General features: G+C 44.8%; 1 protein-coding gene across 2 annotated transcripts; it reads left to right on the top strand.

Annotated features, from left to right (window-relative positions):
* Window positions 1-737: 737 nt before the first annotated feature.
* LOC106591672 (putative cationic amino acid transporter) lies at window positions 738-22,811 on the top strand. 2 transcript variants are annotated; one of them, XM_045697763.2, is made up of 12 exons: window positions 738-960; window positions 6,806-7,165; window positions 7,362-7,547; window positions 7,692-7,928; window positions 13,670-13,887; window positions 14,146-14,292; window positions 15,456-15,664; window positions 15,785-15,932; window positions 16,049-16,256; window positions 16,385-16,672; window positions 16,956-17,192; window positions 19,462-22,811. In XM_045697763.2, exons 2-12 carry the CDS (start codon window positions 7,051-7,053, stop codon window positions 19,764-19,766), a joined length of 2,298 nt encoding a protein of 765 aa, XP_045553719.1. In that variant the 5' UTR covers window positions 738-960; window positions 6,806-7,050; the 3' UTR covers window positions 19,767-22,811. The 2 variants fall into 2 exon arrangements, with proteins under 2 accessions (XP_045553719.1, XP_045553720.1); XM_045697764.2 differs by lacking the exon at window positions 738-960 and adding an exon at window positions 1,068-1,275.
* The last annotated feature ends 700 nt before the right edge of the window (window positions 22,812-23,511 follow it).

Consider the following 23,511-nt stretch of genomic DNA (forward strand, 5'->3'; position numbering starts at 1 on the left):
AAGTGTGGGAAAAAACGACATTGCTTGATATAATAGGCCTATTATATGGCAATTTATGGGTAAATGTTACCCGACCAGACCGAGCAAAAAAACATAAACATTGTTTGAAATCATCTATAGGCTATAGATAGCAGTGGAGGCTGGTAGGAGGAGCTATAGGAGGACGGGCTCATTGTAATGGCTGGAATGGAATTATTGGAACCGTATCAAACACATCAAACATATGAAAACTACGTTTGACTCGTTCCATTAATTCAATCCCAGCCATTACAATGAGCCCGTCCTCCTATAGCTCCTCCCACCAGCCTCCCCTGATCGATATATCATCTATCTACCTTGCAAGCTATTTAGACTACTTAAAGTCAGCTAAACAGGAACAAAGGGAAGATAGCCCACAGATTATGGTTATTTTCCAGTAGGCCTACCTATTGAATTGTAAAATAGGCTAGTTTACAGCATAGCAGGCTACATAGGCCTACAATAGGATAATATCAATTTGGTTAAAGGTATCTAGGGTAGCCTAAACAAGAGCTCTTAAAAATGTTATAGCTAGCCTATGCCTCTCTCCGTTTATAGGCTATTGAACAGGACGGGCGGAGGAACCGGGACCCGCTTCAGAGTACGAAAGTGACGTCACGAAGTGCCATTCGGCTGCGGGAGGGGGTGTATAACTAAATAATAGATTACTGGTCACGTGGTGTAAGCAGGCTTCTGAATGATTTAAAAGGTTCTCGCCTCCCACCGCCTCCTGGTGATGCGCGAGATGCTGCTGCTGCTGAAGAGAGAGAAGGAGAAGAGAGAGAGGGAAGAGAAAGAGAGAGAGGCAGAGAGAGCGAGAAAGGTCGAGCGAGAGAGGAGAGAGAGAGAGAGAGAGAGACTGCAACAGCAGCCGACATGGAGCTCGAGCCTTTCCGGGGGAGAGCGAGCATCCTCTAATCTGCCAGGGTCACGGTAGAATACGTAAGTGAATATGTTTCTCATCCTTTCTGTCCATCTCTGTCCCACTCTCACTCTCTCTGCATGTGTCGTCATGGTTTGTGTGTGTGAAAATTGTGTATTTGACCCGCGGTATGTATGTGTGTCCTGCAGTTGATCGCGTTGTTGTTTGACGATAAAATGTTTCCTTCTTGAGTCACACCTGCTCGGCGTGCATGTGCGTGTGCATGTGTATGTGTTGGGGGTGGGAACTCGCAGCCCCGTTGTAGCTGCAGTAGACACCAGGAGAGAGAGAGGAGAGGAAGATACGATTTCGTTATTACATTACCCGACATAAAGGTATTTGTTTATCAACAGCTAGAGTAAATGTTGAGCTCTGCCTGATATCATCACGTAGTAGGCTACATCTCATCTGATCGCTATTTTATCTTAGAAGGACCTCTAGATAGATATAAGGCTACCCTGTGCTGTGTGTGTGTGTGTGTGTGTGTGTGTGTGTGTGTGTGAGAGAGAGACAGAGAGAGACCGTACGAAATGGATGCTTATCATCCGGTTTATAGCTTAATGTCTGCGTGTGTAGGGTGCACGCCCATGTGCACGCCTATCCTCTGCAATAATCAGTCTTTTTCTATAGATGATAGCGTGCGTGGGGGGTGGGGCATCTGAACTTGTGCTGTTGGGGAAACTCTCTTGGGAGCAGATTTGTTGGGAGGTACAACTCGTTTAGTATAGCATAGGATAGGGTAGGATAGGGTAGGGTAGGGTAGGGATAGGGTAAGGATAGGGTAGAATAGGGAAGTATAGGATAGGGTTGGGTAGGGTGAGGATAGGGTAAGGGTAGCATAGGATAGGGTAGGATAGGGTAGGGTAGGGTAGGGATAGGGTAAGGATAGGGTAGAATAGGGAAGTATAGGATAGGGTTGGGTAGGGTGAGGATAGGGTAAGGGTAGGATAGGGTAGGGTAGGGTAGGGATAGGGTAAGGATAGGGTAGAATAGGGAAGTATAGGATAGGGTTGGGTAGGGTGAGGATAGGGTAAGGGTAGGATAGGGTAGGGTGGGGATAGGGTAGGGATAGGGTAAGGATAGGGTAGAATAGGGAAGTATAGGATAGGGTTGGGTAGGGTGAGGATAGGGTAAGGGTAGGATAGGGTAGGGTAGGGATAGGGTAGGGGTAGGGTAGAATAGGGAAGTATAGGATAGGGTTGGGTAGGGTGAGGATAGGGTAAGGGTAGGGTGAGGATAGGGTGAGGATAGGATAGGGTAGGATAGGGTAGGGTGGGGATAGGGTAAGGATAGGGTAGAATAGGGAAGTATAGGGTAGGGTTGGGTAGGGTGAGGATAGGGTGAGGATAGGGTAGGATAGGGTAGGGTGGGGATAGGGTAAGGATAGGGTAGAATAGGGAAGTATAGGGTAGGGTTGGGTAGGGTGAGGGTAGGGTAAGGGTAGGATAGGGTAGGGTGGGGATAGGGTGAGGATAGGGTAGGATAGGGTAGGGTAGGGATAGGGTAAGGATAAGGTAGAATAGGGAAGTATAGGGTAGGGTTGGGTAGGGTGAGGATAGGGTAAGGGTAGGATAGGGTAGGGTATGGATAGGGTAAGGATAGGGTAGAATAGGGAAGTATAGGATAGGGTTGGGTAGGGTAGATGATAGGGTAAGGGTAGGATAGGGTAGTGTGGGGATAGGGTAAGGGTAGGGTAGGGTAGGAAAGGGTAGTATAGGATAGGATAGGGTTGGGTAGGGTGAGGATAGGGTAAGGGTAGGATAGGGTAGGGTGGGGATAGGGTAGGGATAGGGTAAGGATAGGGTAGAATAGGGAAGTATAGGAAAGGGTTGGGTAGGGTGAGGATAGGGTAAGGGTAGGATAGGGTAGGGTGGGGATAGGGTAGGGATAGGGTAGAATAGGGAAGTATAGGATAGGGTTGGGTAGGGTGAGGATAGGGTAAGGGTAGGATAGGGTAGGGTGGGGATAGGGTAGGGATAGGGTAAGGATAGGGTAGAATAGGGAAGTATAGGATAGGGTTGGGTAGGGTGAGGATAGGGTAAGGGTAGGATAGGGTAGGGTGGGGATAGGGTAGGGATAGGGTAGAATAGGCTAGAATAGGGTAGTTACTGTATATTATTGTGTTATAACTTTCCATCCTCTCTGGGTTTGAGCATGAAATAGATGGTAGAGAGAGAGGGGGATCAAAGAGAGCTCTCTAACTGCAGTATTTTCATTAGCGCCTTCACACACATTCCTCTCTCTGTCTGAGAAGCCAAAAGCTGGAAAAATTGATTTCAATTATTTAGGGCTGAGGTTTAAACACACACATGCACACACTGAGATGTTGAGACAGGTCTGTGTGTCAGAAAGCCTGGAGCCTGAGAACAAGCTCATCTCTAATGACATGTCATGAGAGTTCTCTCTTCTTTCTTTCTTTCTTTCTTTCTTTCTTTCTTTCTTTCTTTCTTTCTTCTTTCTCTTCTCTCTCTCTCTCTCTCTCTCTCTCTCTCTCTCCATCACCCATTCCTCCCCATGTTCCTTTTCTTCCTCTACCTCTCTTCCTCATCCACTCCCCCCTCTCTCTGCTCTCTCACTCCTTTACATCTGCCTCTGTCCCACTCTCCCTTTCTCTCTCCTTTCATCTGTGTGGTGCTGGCCGTGGTGCTGAAAGCAGCAGTCATTAACAGGAATTATAAACTGGGTGGTTCAAGCCCGGAATGCTGAATGCTGATTGGTTGACAGCTGTGGTATATCAGACCGTATTCCACGGGTATGACAAAACATTTATTTTTACTGCTCTAATTATGTTGGTAATCAGTTTATAATAGCAATAAGGCACCTTGGTGGTTTGTGGTATATGGCCAATATACCATGGTTAAGAGCTGTATCCAGGCACTCTGAGTTGCGTTGTGGCTAAGAACAGCACTTAACCGTGGTATACTGGCCATATACCACACCCCCTCAGGCCTTATTGCTAAAATATGGTGTTGATGAAGTCTTGATAATAGTCATGTCCGTTATGTTGTATTAGTTTGGCTACATTCCCGTCATGCCAAGGAAGATCCCAAGATGTGTTTAACCCTGATGGGGATACCAGTTCAATAATTCACCTCCTGTCATGGCTAGATGTCACGGGGAGTAACATCGACTGCTCCCTATAAGCCTGTTTGTAATGGATTTAGATCAATCATTCTGTCAACAGGTGTGTGTGTGTGTGTGTGTGTAATGCATAATGATGAAACATCACTGAGCCACAGGTTTCAGCTGTGTGTGTGTGTGTGTGTGTGTGTGTGTGTGTGTGTGTGTGTGTGTGTGTGTGTGTGTGTGTGTGTGTGTGTGTGTGTGTGTGTGTGTGTGTGTGTGTGTGTGTGTGTGTGTGTGTGTGCGCGCTGGTGTGTGTAGATGATCTCATAAACGTTGTTCTATTGCATGTGTCACTCACCCTCTCACAAGAACACACACAACCTGATTTGGTTTGTGAATGGGAGCCTCACTACTGTCACAGAGCCTGTCTGTGCATAAAAGCTAATACAATCACCTCCACACACACACACACCATCACGGAGCCATCTGCATCTCCGTCATCAGCAGCCCACCCCCGACCAGACTACAGGCCACGTAGACATACAGAGAGAAAGAGAGATAGAGAGCGAGAGGAAGGGGGGGATAAACTCCGGGCCCTAGTGATGTGTACAGCCTATTGGTTAGTAATCCTTTTAGATATGTGTCACAGTTTGGCAATATGGTTACCATGGTTGTCAGATACAAGGCCATCCAAAGGAACACAGATATAGAGGGACAGAGAGGGAGAGAGAGGAGAGAGAGAGAGGGGAGAGAGAGAGAGGAGAGAGAGAGAGGAGAGAGAGAGGGGAGAGAGAGAGAGGAGAGGGAGAGAGAGAGGAGAGAGAGAGAGAGGGGAGAGAGAGAGAGGAGAGAGAGAGGGAGAGAGAGAGAGAGGGGAGAGAGAGAGAGGGGAGAGAGAGAGAGGGGAGAGAGAGAGAGAGAGAGAGAGAGGAGAGAGACAGGGGAGAGAGAGAGAGAAGAGAGAGGGGAGAGAGAGAGGGAGAGAGAGAGAGAGAGGGGAGAGAAAGAGAGGGGGAGAGAGAGAGGGGAGAGAGAGAGGGGCGAGAGAGAGAGGAGAGAGAGAAGGAGATGGAGGGCTGCGTTCCAGCTGTCTTTCCCACTCTCACTACACTCATGAACTCAGCACTGGAGAGAGGAAGAGAGAGAGACTGAAAGAAAGGAGGACAGAGAAAGAGAGAGAGAGAAACTGAAAGAAAGGAGGAGAGAGAGAACCTTTCTCCTGAGTCAGGTCCTATACTCAACGATGACATACCCTCTGTCTGACTCTGACCTACTCAGAAGTCCAGTGGTTGCCATATCAGAACATTGCCGGTTGCCAGATTGGACTGAATCGGTTGCCAGATTGGACTGAATGAGGCCTTTTAGCTTTATTAAGGTACTGAGTTCCAGAAGCTGAATCAGGATGTACGTTCTGTCAGTCAGACAGAATGTTGGCTGGAACACACAGCTAACCACTCTCTTACAACAATGAATCATGCTCATTGATTGGCTGATTGAATAACAATAATTTATTATTATGGTGGATGACTAGGAAACTTGATGACAGACAGACGGATGGACAGGCATGCCAACAGGCAGACGGACAGACAGATCGATCGACAGACAGAGGACGGCTGGACTTTGTAATGGGCTGTTTACGCCTGTTCTTCTAGTTAGGGAGGACAGATCCTATTGCATTGTGTTTGAGATCAATACTGTGTCTGATGGGAACAGATGAGCTGTTTTATCAGTCTTCTGCTCATCCCTCCATCATCATATCCCTACTTTCTTATGTTCTATTACCCACACTCTGCAGGGACAATAGCTGCCATGCCCACCGCTCTCCTGTATTGTGCCTTGCTTTGTGGTTAAACTGAAACGCACACATGTACACACACACACACACACACACACACACACACACACACACACACACACACACACACACACACACACAACACACACACACACACAACACACACACACAACACACACACACACACACACACACACATACATACAGCCACTGTGGTTAAACAGCTGGGTAATTGCAGGCCTCGTTTAAGTGGTTGATGGCTGAGAGGCGTGTGTGTGTGTGTGTGTGTGTGTGTGTGTGTGTGTGTTCGATGATTGAGTAGTACTCGATGATTGAGAGGTGCGTTGGCCCACTTTACATAAATGATTTCTCCCCTCTTCATGAGTGCAGACAGAGGGGGAATAATAGAGAAATAAACAGAGAGAAAGAAAGGAAACTCATTGAAAGAGGGAAAGAGCTTGGCAGTAATAGCAGTCATCAGAGCAGGTTATTTTCCTACCCGGGCTGCACATACTGACTTTATATTAACTCTTGTTCACTTTAGACCAAATGGTTTTATTCAATCATCTTCTATGAGTGCAGTCGTTGACTGACTGGGCGGAGGACAGGGGATTCGTCGCTCGAAGGTTGAATCCGTGACTGTGCCTCAAATAAAGCCCTATTCCCTTTATAGGGCTCTACTTTTGACCAGTACTCTGGACTAAGTGCACTATATCGGGAATAGGGTGCCATTTGGGACGCGCGACCCTGTAATTCTTTGTCTATGGCTGTAATTATATTGTGTGTGCTTGTGTGGGTCTGTAACAGAACAATCTGTTCTGTCAGATTGGGGGGAGTGGAGGAGTTGAGTCATTACAGTCCATCAGCTCTGAGTTTATCTCAGGTCAGATCTAATCAGGAAGTGATGATGACTCAGGAAGCTGTGGACAAGACACAGGCATGGTGTCTTATGTTGTCAGCTGTATTGTACTGTATGTGTAAAAACAGGGGCTTTTCTGTTACAGATGGACACCTGAGACAACAGACAACACTTCTATATCACCATGAGGAACTGCTGACACCCCCCTCACCTGACTACCAGAGAGAAGACACTTTTCTTCCTCCCATCCTCTCTCCCACTCAGCCCGTCTTCACAAGGATAAACGTTATTTTCGAGAGTGGAAAAAGTGAACGCCAGAGGATAAAATAGAGAAAAAAGCTAAAGCCCTCTCTTGACCCTTGACCTCAACCACTGACCTGTGACCTCAGTATGTCAGGTCTGCGTGGTAAGCTGCAGCGTGTCCAGTGGCGGGCAGGATGGCACTCCTTCACCTCCAGAGTCCTCAGGACCAAACCGGTAGAGAGCATGTTGGACTCTGGGACAGGTAGATGTTTAAAGGGGGTTATCTAGGGGTGTGAATGAAGGTGGGAATGTGTGTGTATGTGTGTGTATGGGGGGGGGGGGGGGGGGGGAATATGTGTGGGTATACAGTATGTGTGGATATATGTGGGTGGGTGATATTAACGTGTGTTTTATGTTAAGGCATGTGCTTGTATGCTAATGTAAGTGTGTGTGTACAGGTGGTACCAGCAGCCATGGCACCAAACTAGCGAGGGTGTTGTCCACGATAGACCTGGTGTCACTAGGGGTGGGCAGCTGTGTTGGCACGGGGATGTACGTGGTCTCTGGGCTGGTTGCTAAGGAGATGGCTGGACCTGGCGTCATCGTCTCCTTCATCATCGCTGCTGTCGCCTCTATACTGTCAGGTAATGACACACACACACATACACACACACACACACACACACACACACACACACACACACACACACACACACACACACACACACACACACACACGGACATTAAGGCACACACAGCTACATGATATTTGTGTGTCTCCCCTTCAGGAGTGTGTTATGCTGAATTTGGGGTTCGCGTTCCCAAGACAACAGGCTCAGCCTACACCTACAGCTACGTGACAGTGGGGGAGTGTGTGGCCTTTTTCATTGGCTGGAACCTGATCCTGGAGTACCTGATTGGTACAGCCGCGGGGGCGTCGGCTCTCAGCAGCATGGCGGACTCACTGGCCAATAAAAGCATCTCCACGTTTATGACTACACACATCGGAACACTCAACGGCCTGGGTGAGTCTGGAGGGGGGAGGAGAGGGGAGGGAGGGGGTGGAGAAGGGAGGAGGGTGTGTGCTGTATATTTGTGAGGGTGTGTGTGGTGTTTCCACTTGCTGTGAAATAATCTTCCCTGAGACCTGGGCTGTGTCCAGCGTAGAAATATAGTGCGATGAACAGCCATGCCTTTCTGACAGGCAGAGCAATAACACAAGTCAGTAGGTTTCACCTTCCTGAATGTGAGCTTGACGTATAGAGTGGCTAGCAGTATAGAAACAGACAGTGAAAGCTCATTCCTCAGCATAACAGATGAACACTACTTTTTATGTTTGTGGATTGTAGCGAGGGTTATGCTACAGGGTTGTGATAGTTTTCCTGTTTGTGGATTGTAGCGAGGGTTATGCTACAGTGTTGTGACAGTTGTGTGACAGCCTAGGAACTGTGTAAACAGACAGAGGGAGACAAAATCTCTCTAACAGGAAAAGGAAATGGTAACTTTCCAACCACTGGCCATCTAGCCTGCCATCCATTTCCTCTGCTCACACACACGCACGCACGCACGCACGCACACACACACACACACACACACACACACACACACACACAAACACACAGGCTCAGGACTCAAGAGAAAGACTGTGGTGGGAAGAAAGAGAGAGAGCCACAGTAAACTTTACAGTAAACTATTATATAAGCCCTCGTGTGAAACATTTTAACTTTGAGCCTGTTTCTTATACTGAGGTCTGTAAAGCACTAAAGGCAATAGACACTAAAAAGTCTGCAGGTCCAGACAACCTGGATACCTACCTCTTAAAGATAGCAGCTGGTATTATTACTGAACCTGTGGCTCACATTTTCAACTTGAGTCTCTGGACCAATTCCATTCTCACCATTTGGAAATCAGCTTATGTCCTCTCACTGCTGAAGGGTGGAGATCCCTCAGATCGAATAACTATCGTCCTATTTTCCAACTCCCTATGCTGGCCAAAGTCTATGAATCCCTAGTGAACTCACAGTTCAAAAACATCCTAATTGAAAAGAACATAGTGAGCGGGGTTAGGGCTGTGGCGGTCACGATATTTCATCAGCCAGTGATCGTCAAGCAAATAACTGCCTGTCTCACGGTAACTGACCGTTAATTAACATAAACACATTTAGCATCTCCTGGCTTCCATACATTTTAAAAAGTCTAATAAATCCATGTAATATAGCCTACACCTTCACAATAAATCCATTATTTCTTTTAGACGGGTCTGAAGAAGCATGATATGAAGAAATTGTAGTCTATTTCAGAAGAACAGAATAGCATACTCTGATACTCTGAGTTGTCCTTATGTTTGGTCCTGATGTGGCTATGCCAAATGGCTGTGGGATACACTAGTTCATTTAGCAGACAAGATTTGCTAATAATTCCTTGGCATTATTTTATATTATTTTATAGTATGAAGAATACAATTGAACAAAGCTGAATAAAATATAAATATTTTCTCCAAATGATTTGAGGGAGTGCGCACATGCAGCTATTCTGTGTTGAGTGGTTAACAAAGAAATAGGTACTCCTATATGCTTAATTTAGAGTTATTTATGTACCTATAGTTGTGATACAAATGTTGGGATATATGTTTAGATTTTTAATACATTGTAAGGCTGCATGATGAGACTCTAATGATGATTTGAGAAAAGTCGCTTGAAAGGCATGAGCTCTGCTTAGTTTTTTTTGCGCAGGCTGTATACACTCCAATAGTCTCTCATTCACAATTTGACCAGCACTTAATAATGCCTCGAATTTCACGACTGCATCCCTTTGTGGCCGTCATGCACCCTGAAAAAGTCCATGGCTTTTGCGGCCTGGAGTGCTGCGTTGTGCCCTTCTCCCTGAGTGTGCTGCGTAATCCGATGCATCTCTCACTCACATGGCTCTCCGTCACGTGATCAGGTCTTTCTCACAGGCTACAAGTGAAGACAGACACATCAGGGATGCAACTGCGTGCGACCTTATCCAATTCCGAGGTGCATATTGAAGATATTGGAAGAACTGTCCAGATTTACATTTCGTCAGCCAACAAGATGATTAGGCCTAACAAACAGCAAAAGCACTAGCCTATGTCAATCTACTATCCCCCATAGACCAAAAATTGACCTATTCTCTTCTGTGTGAGAAATAAATATTCCAAACCGTCTGGGACAGTTGTGGGATGCGATAGATCCCAAATTAATACAACCACTCGAATCAAAAAAAAATAATTACGCAATGAGGCTGATGCAACAGATCAGAACGTTTAGCTTAAAATTAGGCTATTTCTTCACATTTTAATCGCAGCAATGCGCACATGGTAGTAGGCTATAAGCGTGAATGTTCCATTAGCGGAAAGCACCATTATCAAAAGTGAACACAAATGCAATTATGCATGTAATTCTTTTATTATAAAGGTGCATTGTTATGGTGAAAATTATCTTCCCCAAACTTGAAACTCACGTGCTGCTTATGTATGCCAGTTATGTTCTACACCCCTTATAAAGCGGATTAATGTTCTTCATTTTAAGAAGTAATTTGGACACTTTAGTTGTGATACAAACCTTATTAAAACATATAGGATTATGGGCTAGGCTTAGCGACTATGATTTGAACAAGTCGCAAAAAAAAGGCATTGTTTCTTATACTGGGCATCATTCACAAGTGATAATACAGTTGAAGTCGGAAGTTTACATACACTTAGGTGGGAGTCATTAAAACTCATTTTTCAACCACTCCACAAATTTCTTGTTAACAAACTATAGTTTTGGCAAGTCGGTTAGGACATCTACTTTGTGCATGACACAAGACATTTTTCCAACAATTGTTTATAGACAGAATATTTCACTTAAAATTCACTGTATCACAATTCCAGTGGATCAAAAGTTTACATACACTAAGTTGACTGTGCCTTTAAACAGTTTGGAAAATAAAAAAAAATGATGTCATGGCTTTAGAAGCTTCTGATAGGCTAATTGACATAATTTGAGTCAATTGGAGGTGTACCTGTGGATATATTTCAAGGCCTACCTTCAAACTCAGTGCCTCTTTGCTTGACATCATGGGAAAATCAAAAGAAATCAGAAAAAAAGTTGTAGACCTCCACAAGTCTGGTTCATCCTTGGGAGCAATTTCCAAATGCCTGAAGGTACCACGTTCATCTGTACAAACAATAGCACGCAAGTATAAACACCATGGGACCACGCAGCCGTCATACCGCTCAGGAAGGAGACACGTTCGCTCTCCTAGAGATAAACGTACTTTGGTGCGAAAAGTGCAAATCAATCCCAGAACAACAGCAAAGGACCTTGTGAAGATGCTGGAGGAAACAGGTAAAAATGTATCTATAGCCACAGTAAAACGAGTCCTATATCGACATAACCTGAACGGCCACTCAGCAAGCAAGAAGCCACTGCTCCAAAACCGCCATTAAAAAGCCAGACTACGGTTTGCAACTGCACATGGGGACAAAGATCGTACTTTTTGGAGAAATGTCCTCTGGTCTGATGAAACAAAAATATAACTGTTTAACCATAATGACCATTGTTATGTTTGGAGGAAAAAGGGGGAGGCTTGCAAGCCGAAGAACACCATCCCAACTGTGAAGCACGGGGGTGGCAGCATCATGTTGTGAAGGTGCTTTGCTGCAGGAGGGACTGGCGCACTTCCCAAAATAGATGGCATCTTGAGGAATGAAAATTATGTGGATATATGGAAGCAATATCGCAACACATCAGTCAGGAAGTTAAAGCTTGGTTACAAATGGGTCTTCCAAATGGACAATGACCCCAAGCATACTTCCAAAGTTGTGACAAAATGGCTTGACAACAAAGTCAAGGTATTGGAGTGGCCATCACAAAGCCCTGACCTCAATCCTATAGAAAATTTCCTATAGAACATTTGTGGGCAGAACTGAAAAAGTGTGTGCGAGCAAGGAGGCCTACAAACCTGACTCAGTTACACCAGCTCTGTCAGGAGGAATGAGACAAACTTCACACAACTTATTGTGGGAAGCTTGTGGAAGGCTACCTTAAACGTTTGACGCAAGTTAAACAATTTAAAGGCAATGCTACCAAATACTAATTGAGTGTATGTAAACTTCTGACCCACTGGGAATGTGATGAAAGAAAGAAAAGCTTAAATAAATCATTATTATTCTGACATTTCACATTCTTAAAATAATGTGGTGATCCTAACTGACCTGAGACATGGAATTCTTACTAGGATTAAATGTCAGGAATTGTGAAAAACTGAGTTTAAATGTATTTGGCAAAGGTGTATGTAAACTTCCGACTTCAACTATATATAATTCACAAGTGATAGGCTAATTTTGCCACCCATCAGACTATTCTTGATTTAATATTACCTTTACATATACTAAATAATATATTTGTGACATTTGTTTTGATTTAGAATGGACCATTATCATGCACCTGTATCGAAACAGGGGAAAAAATACATGTCATCTATGCATGTATATAGTGGAGGACGCTTTCCCGTGGTTTATTTTCATGCCAGTCAGGTGGGCTATACTCCTGTTGTAAAGAGAAGCAATGTGCATAATATTAGGAAAGGTTCAAATAAAATACAGTAGGCCTAGCTAATAGAAAGCTGATGGGATCCTCCTCTTTTTAATAGAATCCATCACTGTTTTCTCACGCAATTGCATAGCCTATTAAAATGTTGCGCAACAGGAGCTCTCAGGAAGTGTTTGATTAGATTTTCAATTACATTTGCATTAATGTCAGAGTGATTAGAGGGACAATAGAGTGCTGAGTACCAGGCAGTTAGTAAGTTTGGTAGGCTACTAATGACCAGCAGCAGCATCAGAGCTTGAGAAGCCAAGTTACCCTGACTAAACGGTCACGTGGCATTTGACTGCCTTCATGACTCGTGACTGCTGGTGTGGCGGTAATATGGTCACCGTAACAGCCCTAAGCGGGGTTCAGTCTGGCTTTAGATTGGGGCACAGCACCACAACTGCAGGTATAGAAGTGGCAAATGACATCATAAATGCACTTGATAAAATGCAGCATTGTGCTGCTCTGTTTGTTGATTTATCAAAGGCATTTGATTCAGTTGACCATGAATTGTTGCTAGCTAGACTCAGTAACATTGATCTCAGTGAAGGGGCAGTAAATTGATTTAGGGACTATCTTTCTGGTAGAACACAATATGTATATACTGACAATCACAAGTCTAGCTTTCTTGAGATTAATATGTGCCCCAGGGTTCAAGTCTACAATCCATTCTTCATCTAGATATGTTAGTGCCACTGAATGAATTTACATTATTTATGGGAGACTGTTACAGAGGAGTGTAAATGCTTATTTTAGGCTGGATCATGTTGTTGAATTCTATTGTATTGTTGTATATTTTAATTCTGTAATGTATTGATTGTTGCTGCCTTCTTGGCCAGGTCTCCAAAGAGACTCTGGGTCTCAATGGGCTTTTCCTGGTTAAATAAAGGTTAAATAAAACATTTATGTTTACCTCTCGGTGTGGTGTGTATTTAACCCTCCCTCCCTCCCTCCCTCCCCCCTCCCTCCCTCCCTCCCTCCCTCCCTCCCTCCCTCCCTCCCTCCCTCCCTCCCTCCCTCCCTCCCTCCCTCCCTCCCTCGTTCTCCCCTCTGCTCCAACTCGCTCTCTCCCTCCCTCCTCCCCTCCCTCCTCCCCTCCCTCTCTCCCTTCCTCTCCCCTCTGCTCCCCCTCACTCTTTCCCTCCCTCCCTCCGCTCCCCCTCTAGGTAAAGGAGAGCAGTCGTACCCAGACCTCCTGGCCCTGCTGATAGCAGTGATAGTGACAGTGATCGTGGCCCTGGGGGTGAAGAACTCAGTAGGGTTTAATAATGTGTTGAATGTGATCAACCTGATGGTGTGGGTCTTCATGATGGTGGCCGGACTCTTCTTCGTCAACGGACACAACTGGGACGATGGAAGGTTCCTACCCTTCGGGTGGTCAGGGGTGAGACACACAAACAGACTTATATACATATGCACACGCTATTAAACACATACATTGGTAGGCATGTAGATATGCAATGAATTGTGATATTCAACTCATTAGTCAACTTCTCCTAGTTTACTAGCTAGGTTTAGATAGCAACATTGCTAACTAGAGGCTAACTCGAGTTCAACTGTTGGTGGAATCATAATGCCAAAAGTGATTGTGTTTTAACACAGCCCTTAACCTCTGTGTCTCTCCTGTGTGTGTTTATACCAGGTGATGCAGGGAGCGGCAACATGTTTCTATGCCTTCATAGGGTTTGACATCATCGCTACTACAGGAGAGGAAGCCAAGAGTCCCAACACCTCTATACCCTATGCTATTACTGTTTCCCTCATCACCTGCCTTACTGCATACGTCTCTGTGAGTACACACACACATACACACACGCATACACACAGACACACACACGGACAAACACACACACACGAACACGTCCATGCCCTATTCGGTGCAAATGACATCATTTGCCCTCAAGAGTTTGTCGGAATGTATGATTTCTGGTTGGTTGGACTCTCTCTATGTATGTCTATATACTCTATGGTTTAAGATATAGACTCTATCTATATACTCTATGGTTTCAGATATAGACTATCTATATACTCTATGGTTTCAGATATAGACTGTCTATATACTCTATGGTTTCAGATATAGACTGTCTATATACTCTATGGTTTAAAATTCAGATATAGACTGTCTATATACTCTATGGTTTCAGATATAGACTGTCTATATACTCTATGGTTTAAAATTCAGATATAGACTGTCTATATACTCTACGGTTTCAGATATAGACTGTCTATATACTCTATGGTTTAAAATTCAGATATAGACTGTCTATATACTCTATGGTTTCAGATATAGACTCTATCTATATACTCTATGGTTTCAGATATAGCACTATCGGGTGATATGACCTCTTGCCTGGTTTAAGATATAGCCCCCAGGCGTGCTATCTATGTACGTCGTATGCGCTCTCTAGGCAGATATAGACTCTATCTATATACTCTATGGTTTCAGATATAGACTATCTATGTACATTATGATTTCAGATATAGACATGTTCTATATCTCTGGTTTAGGTTAGGTTGTTAATCTGTCAGTAAGAGATGGCACTTTTATTCCTGTCTCTCTCTTCCTCCATAATCTCTGCATCCTAATCTCTCTCTGATCTCTGATCTGTGACAGATGGCCGCATGACTTCACACGTCAGTTTACGTAGATCACAGAGGCGCAATCATGCACACACCCACACTCACACACATACAACCCCACTCACTAGAGTTAGTTTGGGCAGTGATTGCACACATGCACACTTGAGTTTATCTTCATAACCCTGTCTCTCTCTCTCTCTCGCTCTCTCTCTCTCTCTCTCTCTCTGTCTCTCTCTTTCTCTCGCTGTCTCTCTCTCTCTGTCTCTCTCTCTCTCTCTCTCTCTCTCTCTCTCTCTCTCTCTCTCTCTCTCTCGCTCTGTCTCTCTCTTTCTCTCTCTGTCTCTCTCTGTCTCTCTCTGTCTCTATCTCTAGGTATCAGTGATTCTGACTCTGATGGTTCCCTATACAGAGATAGATGCAGACGCTCCTCTGATGGAGATGTTTGCTGTCCATGGCTGTTATTTTGCTAAGTACATAGTAGCAGTAGGTTCTGTAGCTGGCCTGTCTGTCAGTCTCCTGGGCTCTCTGTTCCCCATGCCACGAGTCATCTACGCTATGGCTGGAGACGGACTGTTGTTCAGGTGACAACACACACATGGACACACACTCATACACACACACACGGACATGATCATACACAAACACACGCACGCATATATGAATAATTTTCGCATTGTGTGTGTGTGCGTGTGTGTGTCTAGGTTCCTGGCCCATGTGTCTCCCTACACTGAGACTCCAGCAGTAGCATGTGTTGTGTCTGGCTGTCTGGCTGCTCTCCTCTCTCTCCTCGTCTCCCTACGAGATCTCATAGAGATGATGTCCATAGGAACACTACTGGCTTACACACTGGTGAGTTACACACACACACTCACACACTCACACACTCACACACTCACACACTCACACACTCACACACTCACACACACACAAACACACTAACTCTCACTCTTGTCTACCTCTTCCAGGTTAGTGTGTGTGTGTTGTTGCTACGCTACCAGCCAGAATCAGACATCCACGGCTTTGTGAACTTCCTGTCTGAGGAGCAGTCCAATAAGAAGAAGGAGGGCGTGTTAGCTGAGTGTGAGAAGGAAGTGTGCTCTCCAATCAGTGAAGGAGATGACTACGGAGGATCTCAAACTAACACCTGTGGAGCTAAGAATCTCCCCTCGCTAGGTGCACACACACACACACACACACACACACACACATCCAATCCTACTACCCTAATACCATATTACCCTAACATTGTAAATTGTAATATTGTAATTGTAATATTGTAACATTGTAATATTGTAATCCAGGCGACAACGAGATGCTGATTGGTAAACCAGATAAAACCACTTACACTGCCAGCCACCCGAACTATGGCACCGTCGACATGGGCTCCGGCATCGAATCAGAAGAGTCGGAGGGCGGGATGTCGTGGAGGCTGAAGAAGCTGATTGGTCCGCGCTACTACACCATGAGGATCCGATTGGGCCTGCCTGGGAAGATGGACCGGCCCACTCCGGCAACGGGAAAGACAGTTACAGTCTGTGTCCTCCTCCTCTTCCTCGTCGTCTTTATCTTCAACTCCTTCATCATTTTCGGTGAGGAGACATCTCTGTTCAACACTCAGTACTATTGAAACTATACTATTGATACACCATTAGTTTCTGTATTATATCACATTTTTTGTAAGATTCAAACCCACATTTCTCAAATGACTTATACTAAACAACATACATCTAAAACTACACAAACCAAGCTAACTGTGAACTGCTAAATAATTTCATTCTATCATATTATATTATTCCTTTGAAATAATGAAGTTTCTGCACGGTGAACGTTTCCTTCTCTAGTTATTTCACTCCTGTATCTTCTCTTCTCCAGGAGCGGCCAGCATCGGTGATGGCAGCTGGTGGGCTCTTCTCCTGCTGATCTTCCTGGTCATCTTCATGGCCCTCCTCATCGTCATCATCCTGCAGCAGCCAGAGAACCCTAAGCGACTGCCCTACATGGCTCCGGCTGTTCCCTGGGTTCCTGCTGCTGCCATGCTGGTCAACAGCTACCTGATGTTAAAACTGTCTGCCATCACCTGGATACGCTTCGCTGTCTGGTGTTTCCTAGGTGCGTTACTGGACCGAAGAGTGAATGGATGGATGGATGAATGGATGGATGAATGTACATGTATATATGTACCACATACTCTAACACTGTGTGAGTGTGCGTGCGCACGTGCGTGTGTTTGTATGCATGTGTGTACAGTGAGGGAAAAAAGTATTTGATCCCCTGCTGATTTTGTACGTTTGCCCACTGACAAAGAAATTATCAATCATGTCAAAAATGTTATAAATTGATTTGCATTTTAATGAGGGAAATAAGTATTTGACCCCCTCTCAATCAGAAAAATTTCTGGCTCCCAGGTGTCTTTTATACAGGTAACGAGCTGAGATTAGGAGCACACTCTTAAAGGGAGTGCTCCTAATCTCAGCTTGTTACCTGTATAAAAGACCCCTGTCCACAGAAGCAATCAATCAGATTCCAAACTCTCCACCATGGCCAAGATCAAAGAGCTCTCCAAGGATGTCAGGGACAAGATTATAGACCTACACAAGGCTGGAATGGGCTACAAGACCATCGCCAAGCAGTTTGGTGAGAAGGTGACAACAGTTGGTGCGATTATTCGCAAATGGAAGAAACACAAAATAACTGTCAATCTCCCTCGGCCTGGGGCTCCATGCAAGATCTCACCTCGTGGAGTTGCAATGATCATGAGAACGGTGAGGAATCAGCCCAGAACTACACGGGAGGATCTTGTCAATGATCTCAAGGCAGCAGGGACCATAGTCACCAAGAAAACAATTGGTAACACACTACACCGTGAAGGACTGAAATCCTGCAGCGCCCGCAAGGTCCCCCTGCTCAAGAAAGCACATATACATGCCCATCTGAAGTTTGCCAATGTACATCTGAATGATTCAGAGGACAACTGGTTGAAAGTGTTGTGGTCAGATGAGACCAAAATGGAGCTCTTTGGCATCAACTCAACTCGCCGTGTTTGGAGGAGGAGAAATGCTGCCTATGACCCCAAGAACACCATCCCCACCATCAAATATGGAGGTGGAAACATTATGCTTTGGGGGTGTTTTTCTGCTAAGGGGACAGGACAACTTCACCGCATCAAATGGACGATGGACGGGGCCATGTACCGTCAAATCTTGGGTGAGAACCTCCTTCCCTCAGCCAGGGCATTGAAAATGGGTTGTGGATGGGTATTCCAGCATGACAATGACCCAAAACACACGGCCAAGGCAACAAAGAAGTGGCTCAAGAAGAAGCACATTAAGGTCCTGGAGTGGCCTAGCCAGTCTATTCTATTCAGTGTGAGAAATAAATATTCCAAACCGTCTGGGACAGTTGTGGGATGCGATAGATCCCAAATTAATACAACCACTAGTATAAAAAAAAAACTTTTTAGGCAATGTGGTTGAGGCAACAGATCAGAACATTTAGCTTAAAATGTTGCTAAACTATTAGGCTATTTCTTCACATTTTAATCGCAGCAATGCGCACATGGTAGTAGGCTATAAGCGTGAATGTTCCATTAGCGGAAAGCACCATTATCCAAAGTGAACACAAATGCAATTATGCATGTAATGCTTTTATTATAAAGGTGCATTGTTATGGTGAAAATTATCTTCCCCAAACTTGAAACTCACGTGCTGCTTATGTATGCCAGTTAGGTTCTACACCCCTTATAAAGCGGATTAATGTGCTTAATTTTAAGAAGTAATTTGGACACTTTAGTTGTGATACAAACCTTATTAAAACATATAGGATTATGGGCTAGGCTTAGCGACTATGATTTGAACAAGTCGCAAAAAAGAAGAAGCACATTAAGGTCCTGGAGTGGCCTAGCCAGTCTCCAGACCTTAATCCAACAGAAAATCTGTGAAGGGAGCTGAAGGTTCGAGTTGCCAAATGTCAGCCTCGAAACCTTAATGACTTGGAGAAGATTTGCAAAGAGGAGTGGGACAAAATCCCTCCTGAGATGTGTTCAAACCTGGTGGCCAACTACAAGAAACGTCTGACCTCTGTGATTGCCAACAAGGGTTTTGCCACCAAGTACTAAGTCATGTTTTGCAGAGGGGTCAAATACTTATTTCCCTCATTAAAATGCAAATCAATTTATAACATTTTTGACATGCGTTTTTCTGGATTTCTTTGCTGTTATTTTGTCTCTCACTGTTCAAATAAACCTACCATTAAAATTATAGACTGATCGTTTCTTTGTCAGTGGGCAAATGTACAAAATCAGCAGGGGATCAAATACTTTTTCCCCTCACTGTATGTGTGTGCGTCTCACCCTGCGTATTGGTGTGTGTCTCCCCTTCAGGTATCCTGATCTACTTTGGCTATGGGATGTGGAACAGTACTTTGGAGATCAGGTCCAGGGAGCAGGAGGTCCATGCGTCTACATACCAGCGCTACGATGGTCACCATGCCGGGGTGGACGACGGCTTCTCAGGCTTCAGCGTTGATGACGACCTCTACCCCCCTAGCAACAACGACCCCTGGGCCGCACCAGACGGTGTCGACGGGTCAGGGCTGGTACCCCCCAAGGCTGATGATGATGATTGGATGGTTCCGAAGGGAGGAGCTAAGAGAGCGCTAGCGGAGGAGGACCCGGTGGATTTCTGAGAAGAAAGGAATGATGGACGGATGTTTCCGAGAGGATTGATAGATGTTACTGTTGTAAACACCTGAATGTACTGCCTACTGACGGCTGCCTGCCTGCCTGCCTGCCTGCCGGGTGTGTGTGTGTGTGTGTGTGTGTGTGTGTGTGTGTGTGTGTGTGTGTGTCCATGAGAATGTTTGTGTGGGTCCCTTGTTACTTATTTAAAAACATATTTTTTTTCATTGAGTTCCAAAGGAAATATGATCCTATGGAGGAAAGCTGTAGACTTCCAATTACAAACAGTGGGCGGGGTCTTTGGGTTGATTTGGTGATGGGCATACAGTGAAGGTATTTTCCTCTCACTATAGACAGTCCAGAGTGATGACAGACTGGGAGCGACGAGTCAGCATTTCCTGGTTCACCACACACACAGGAAGTTGTCAGAGCGCTGATCCGAGGTCACTTCCTGTCACTGGTCCAGGTGTCTCTGCTGCTTCTCTTATCTCACAGAGAGGAAACTAGCTACACACACACACACACAGACACACTTAGACACACACACACACACACACACACACACACAGACACACTTAGACACACACCCGCCTCTCCAGTCTCTATCTAGGAAGGAGGGGGGCTGATGGGTTTTTTGTGTCACATAGTAATTGGACCTTGCTTGCAATAGTGCCTTCATCTGTGTGTGCACGCATGTGTGTGTTTTTCTTTTGGCTGTGTGTGTGTGCATGCGTGCGTGTACGCTTTTAAACCTTGTATCTATGTCCCCTTCAGGGTCTTACCAGTGTAGTGTGTTTGTGACTTCTTTTGCTCCATCCCACTCTCTATGAATCCCCCCCCCCCCCCCCCACAAGCCCTGTTGCTGCATTACTAGAGCTCAGAATGAAAAGGTTCTAAATTACAGATTTGTTCTCGACAGAGTTATGGACACCACCCTGCTCTGCTCTACCTACAGGTGTGCTAAATCTCCAAATGAAAGTTACTATATTAGAAAGAAGACGAGATGAGAATTGCTCTCACATCAGACAAATATCTCTGAGTGTTTAGTCACATAGAACCCTCTAATTCTATGGTCTCCACCCCCTTGGGGAAGCCTTACTTGTCAAATGCACTAAACTAAAGATGCCACGCGACCCCTCCTACTCTCCACGACCCCTAACCGCTGACCTCTATCCCTAACCACGCTACCCAGGGTTCTCTCTGCTGTTCAGGGGTGGGCTCGCTTGTGTTGTCCAGTGAAACACACACACACACACACACACACACACACACACCACACACACACACAGTTCAGCTGAACCCAAAACCAGAAAGGGGCTTCAGTAGGTACTCTGTGCTCCTTAGTTGTACTGTAAATATTATGTCTCTGTGTGTGTGTGTGCGTGTGTGTGCGCGTGTGTGTGTGTGCGCGTGTGTGTGTGTGTTCCATGCCTGTGGCTATGTAACGTGGCTGGCTGGTGAATGTGATAGCATGCTAATGTGTATAGCATGGTTGTAGATGTTGTATTTGCATGTGGTGACCGACGGCTAAGAGACATTATAGAACTAACAACACCCTACTCCAAGCTGACCCCTGACCCCTGATAAGGGAAACTATAGGGCGAAGGGGACTGGTCGATCTGGAACTGGGGTATGATATGTAGCAAATTTAGAAGGTGGTGGTTCTTTGATTTCATCTCCAACCCTCACCACCACTAACTCCACACCCTGTGTTTACAAAGCAAGCCAAAGTACACAACATTTGTTAACTTTGTAGAGAACAAAATAACCATGAGAATCCAGTAGACCATAGACCTGTACAATAGATTGAAGTCATTCACGGTATATTAGAGGGTTACACCGTAACCCTATACGTTCTGCTTATAAACGGTTAGTAATCACTACAACAGGGTTTGTTTAGGTCAAACTGAATTATGAATGTTAACTATTCAATCAGGATCCACCTGGAACCAAATATAAAAAGACCCAAATAATGTAATTTTTCTATTGATGCAGTTTACTAAGGGTTAACGACATATTTAATAATGGTTAAGAAGCCATTTTTAAGCAGAATTCAAGTTTTACTGAGACCACTTGGTAGAGTAGACACATGCAATTACATTCACTAGCTAGAGTAAATACATACAGTTCCATCCAACAGCATCGACACAAAAACATGAGGAAAAACTGTCAAACAAAAATAGGAGTATTTTTCTACTGCTGCGTCACGCCCACACCTATCCCTAACCACACTACCCAGGTCCTCCAATGGTGGGCCTCCACAGTAAGTGGGTGAGGTTTATCCACTTTCACTTCTTGTATTTCGCCCAATCAGAGCTCAGCTTGGGAGGAAATGGCAAAAGCTTATATTTTTAACTACTTCTATCTCTAGTCGTATAAGGTTAAGTTAAAAAAATATCTCTTTTCTTTTAAAGATCTTATAACATTTATTACAGTCTAAAGTAGGCAAATTAGAAGTTTTGCCACTGTTGCTTTTAAAGTCTGAGGTGCTGTTTGTTTGTTCATTTTGTCTCGGGAGAAGGTGTGCCATGTTTCTGTCCACTTCCGGGTATTCAATCATAATGCATTCCGGTTTGAACCGCACAGAACGTCAACAATCTTCCTAACAGCTTCCTAAGGCCCATTTAGGGACGGGTGATATAAATTAACTCCAGCTATCCACATTGGTTCAATTGCTGGTTTATTCAATAGGTCAATGAAATGCACTGCGATTGAATTCCTGCCTCTATCTCTCTCCTGCTGTGGCTGGCTGTCTTTGTGGGATGTTGAGACTGGCTTCTGTTTGCTGACTAGATATTTGTTTTTCTTCTGTATATTTTTCGGTATCTGAAGTTGTAAAATGTTCTGATGTATTTGGGGTTTTCCGTTATTGTTTTTGACTTTGTCTGAAATGACACCCTATCAGGACCAAAAGTAGTGCACTATAAAGGGAATAGGGTGCCATTTTGAATGCAGGCCCTATGTGTGTTTCTGCTCCTGAGTGCACTTGTTTAAGCTGAGTTGTCGATATCACCTCCATGCAACAATGAAACATTATTTATTGCAAATATGAACCGGACTGGCTCTGTTTTTGTCACAGAAACACGCATGACACACACACACACACACACACACACACACACACACTGCTACATAGAGGAGGATATGATAGGACAGTGTGTATCACAGGGAACAGAGCCTTCTGTGCTGAGCTAACCAGGACAAGGTCAGAGTCACACCACTGATAACACACTTTATAACAATGCCCTAGGTGAACACACACACACACACAAATACACACGTCTGTGTCCTTACACAGAGCGAAGAACAGACAGTTCACGTGGCCAGATGTGCTTCCGGGAACACAGACTAGGATTACTGATTACATCACACACACACATGCTACACTTCCTGTGTTTTGGGGTCAGATTGAACCGGAGCACCAGTGATAATACCTCTGATGTCAGTGTTTATTATGCTACAGTTAGGGAAACACGGCTGGAGACGGGGAGAGAGTAGATGATTCCTGTGTGTGTGCGTGCGTGTGTGTGTGTGTGTGTGGTGTGTGTGTGTGTGCGTGTGTGTGTGTGTGCGTGCGTGCGTGTGTGTGCGTGTGTGCGTGCGTGCGTGTGTGTGTGTGTGTGTTGTGTTTGAACATTTGACAGAAATGTTGGGGCAGTTAGCTAGTCATTTAACTTGACATGAAAAACATTGGGACTTTTTCATTATTATTATTAGTATTAACCAAATTACATTTTTATTTATTACAGAAAA

This window comes from Salmo salar, chromosome 16 (assembly GCF_965601325.2).
Source record: "Salmo salar chromosome 16, fSalSal1, whole genome shotgun sequence".
Classification (NCBI taxonomy): domain Eukaryota; kingdom Metazoa; phylum Chordata; class Actinopteri; order Salmoniformes; family Salmonidae; genus Salmo; species Salmo salar.

What these genes read in the sequence shown, in the direction of transcription:
- LOC106591672 (XM_045697763.2), top strand. Translation starts at nt 7,051, where the DNA reads ATGTCAGGTCTGCGTGGTAAGCTGCAGCGTGTCCAGTGGCGGGCAGGA. An exon ending in GGAGACGGACTGTTGTTCAG is followed by an intron (nt 15,665 to 15,784) that starts GTGACAACACAC and finishes GTGTGTGTCTAG; the next exon opens with GTTCCTGGCCCATGTGTCTC. An exon ending in TAAGAATCTCCCCTCGCTAG is followed by an intron (nt 16,257 to 16,384) that starts GTGCACACACAC and finishes ATTGTAATCCAG; the next exon opens with GCGACAACGAGATGCTGATT.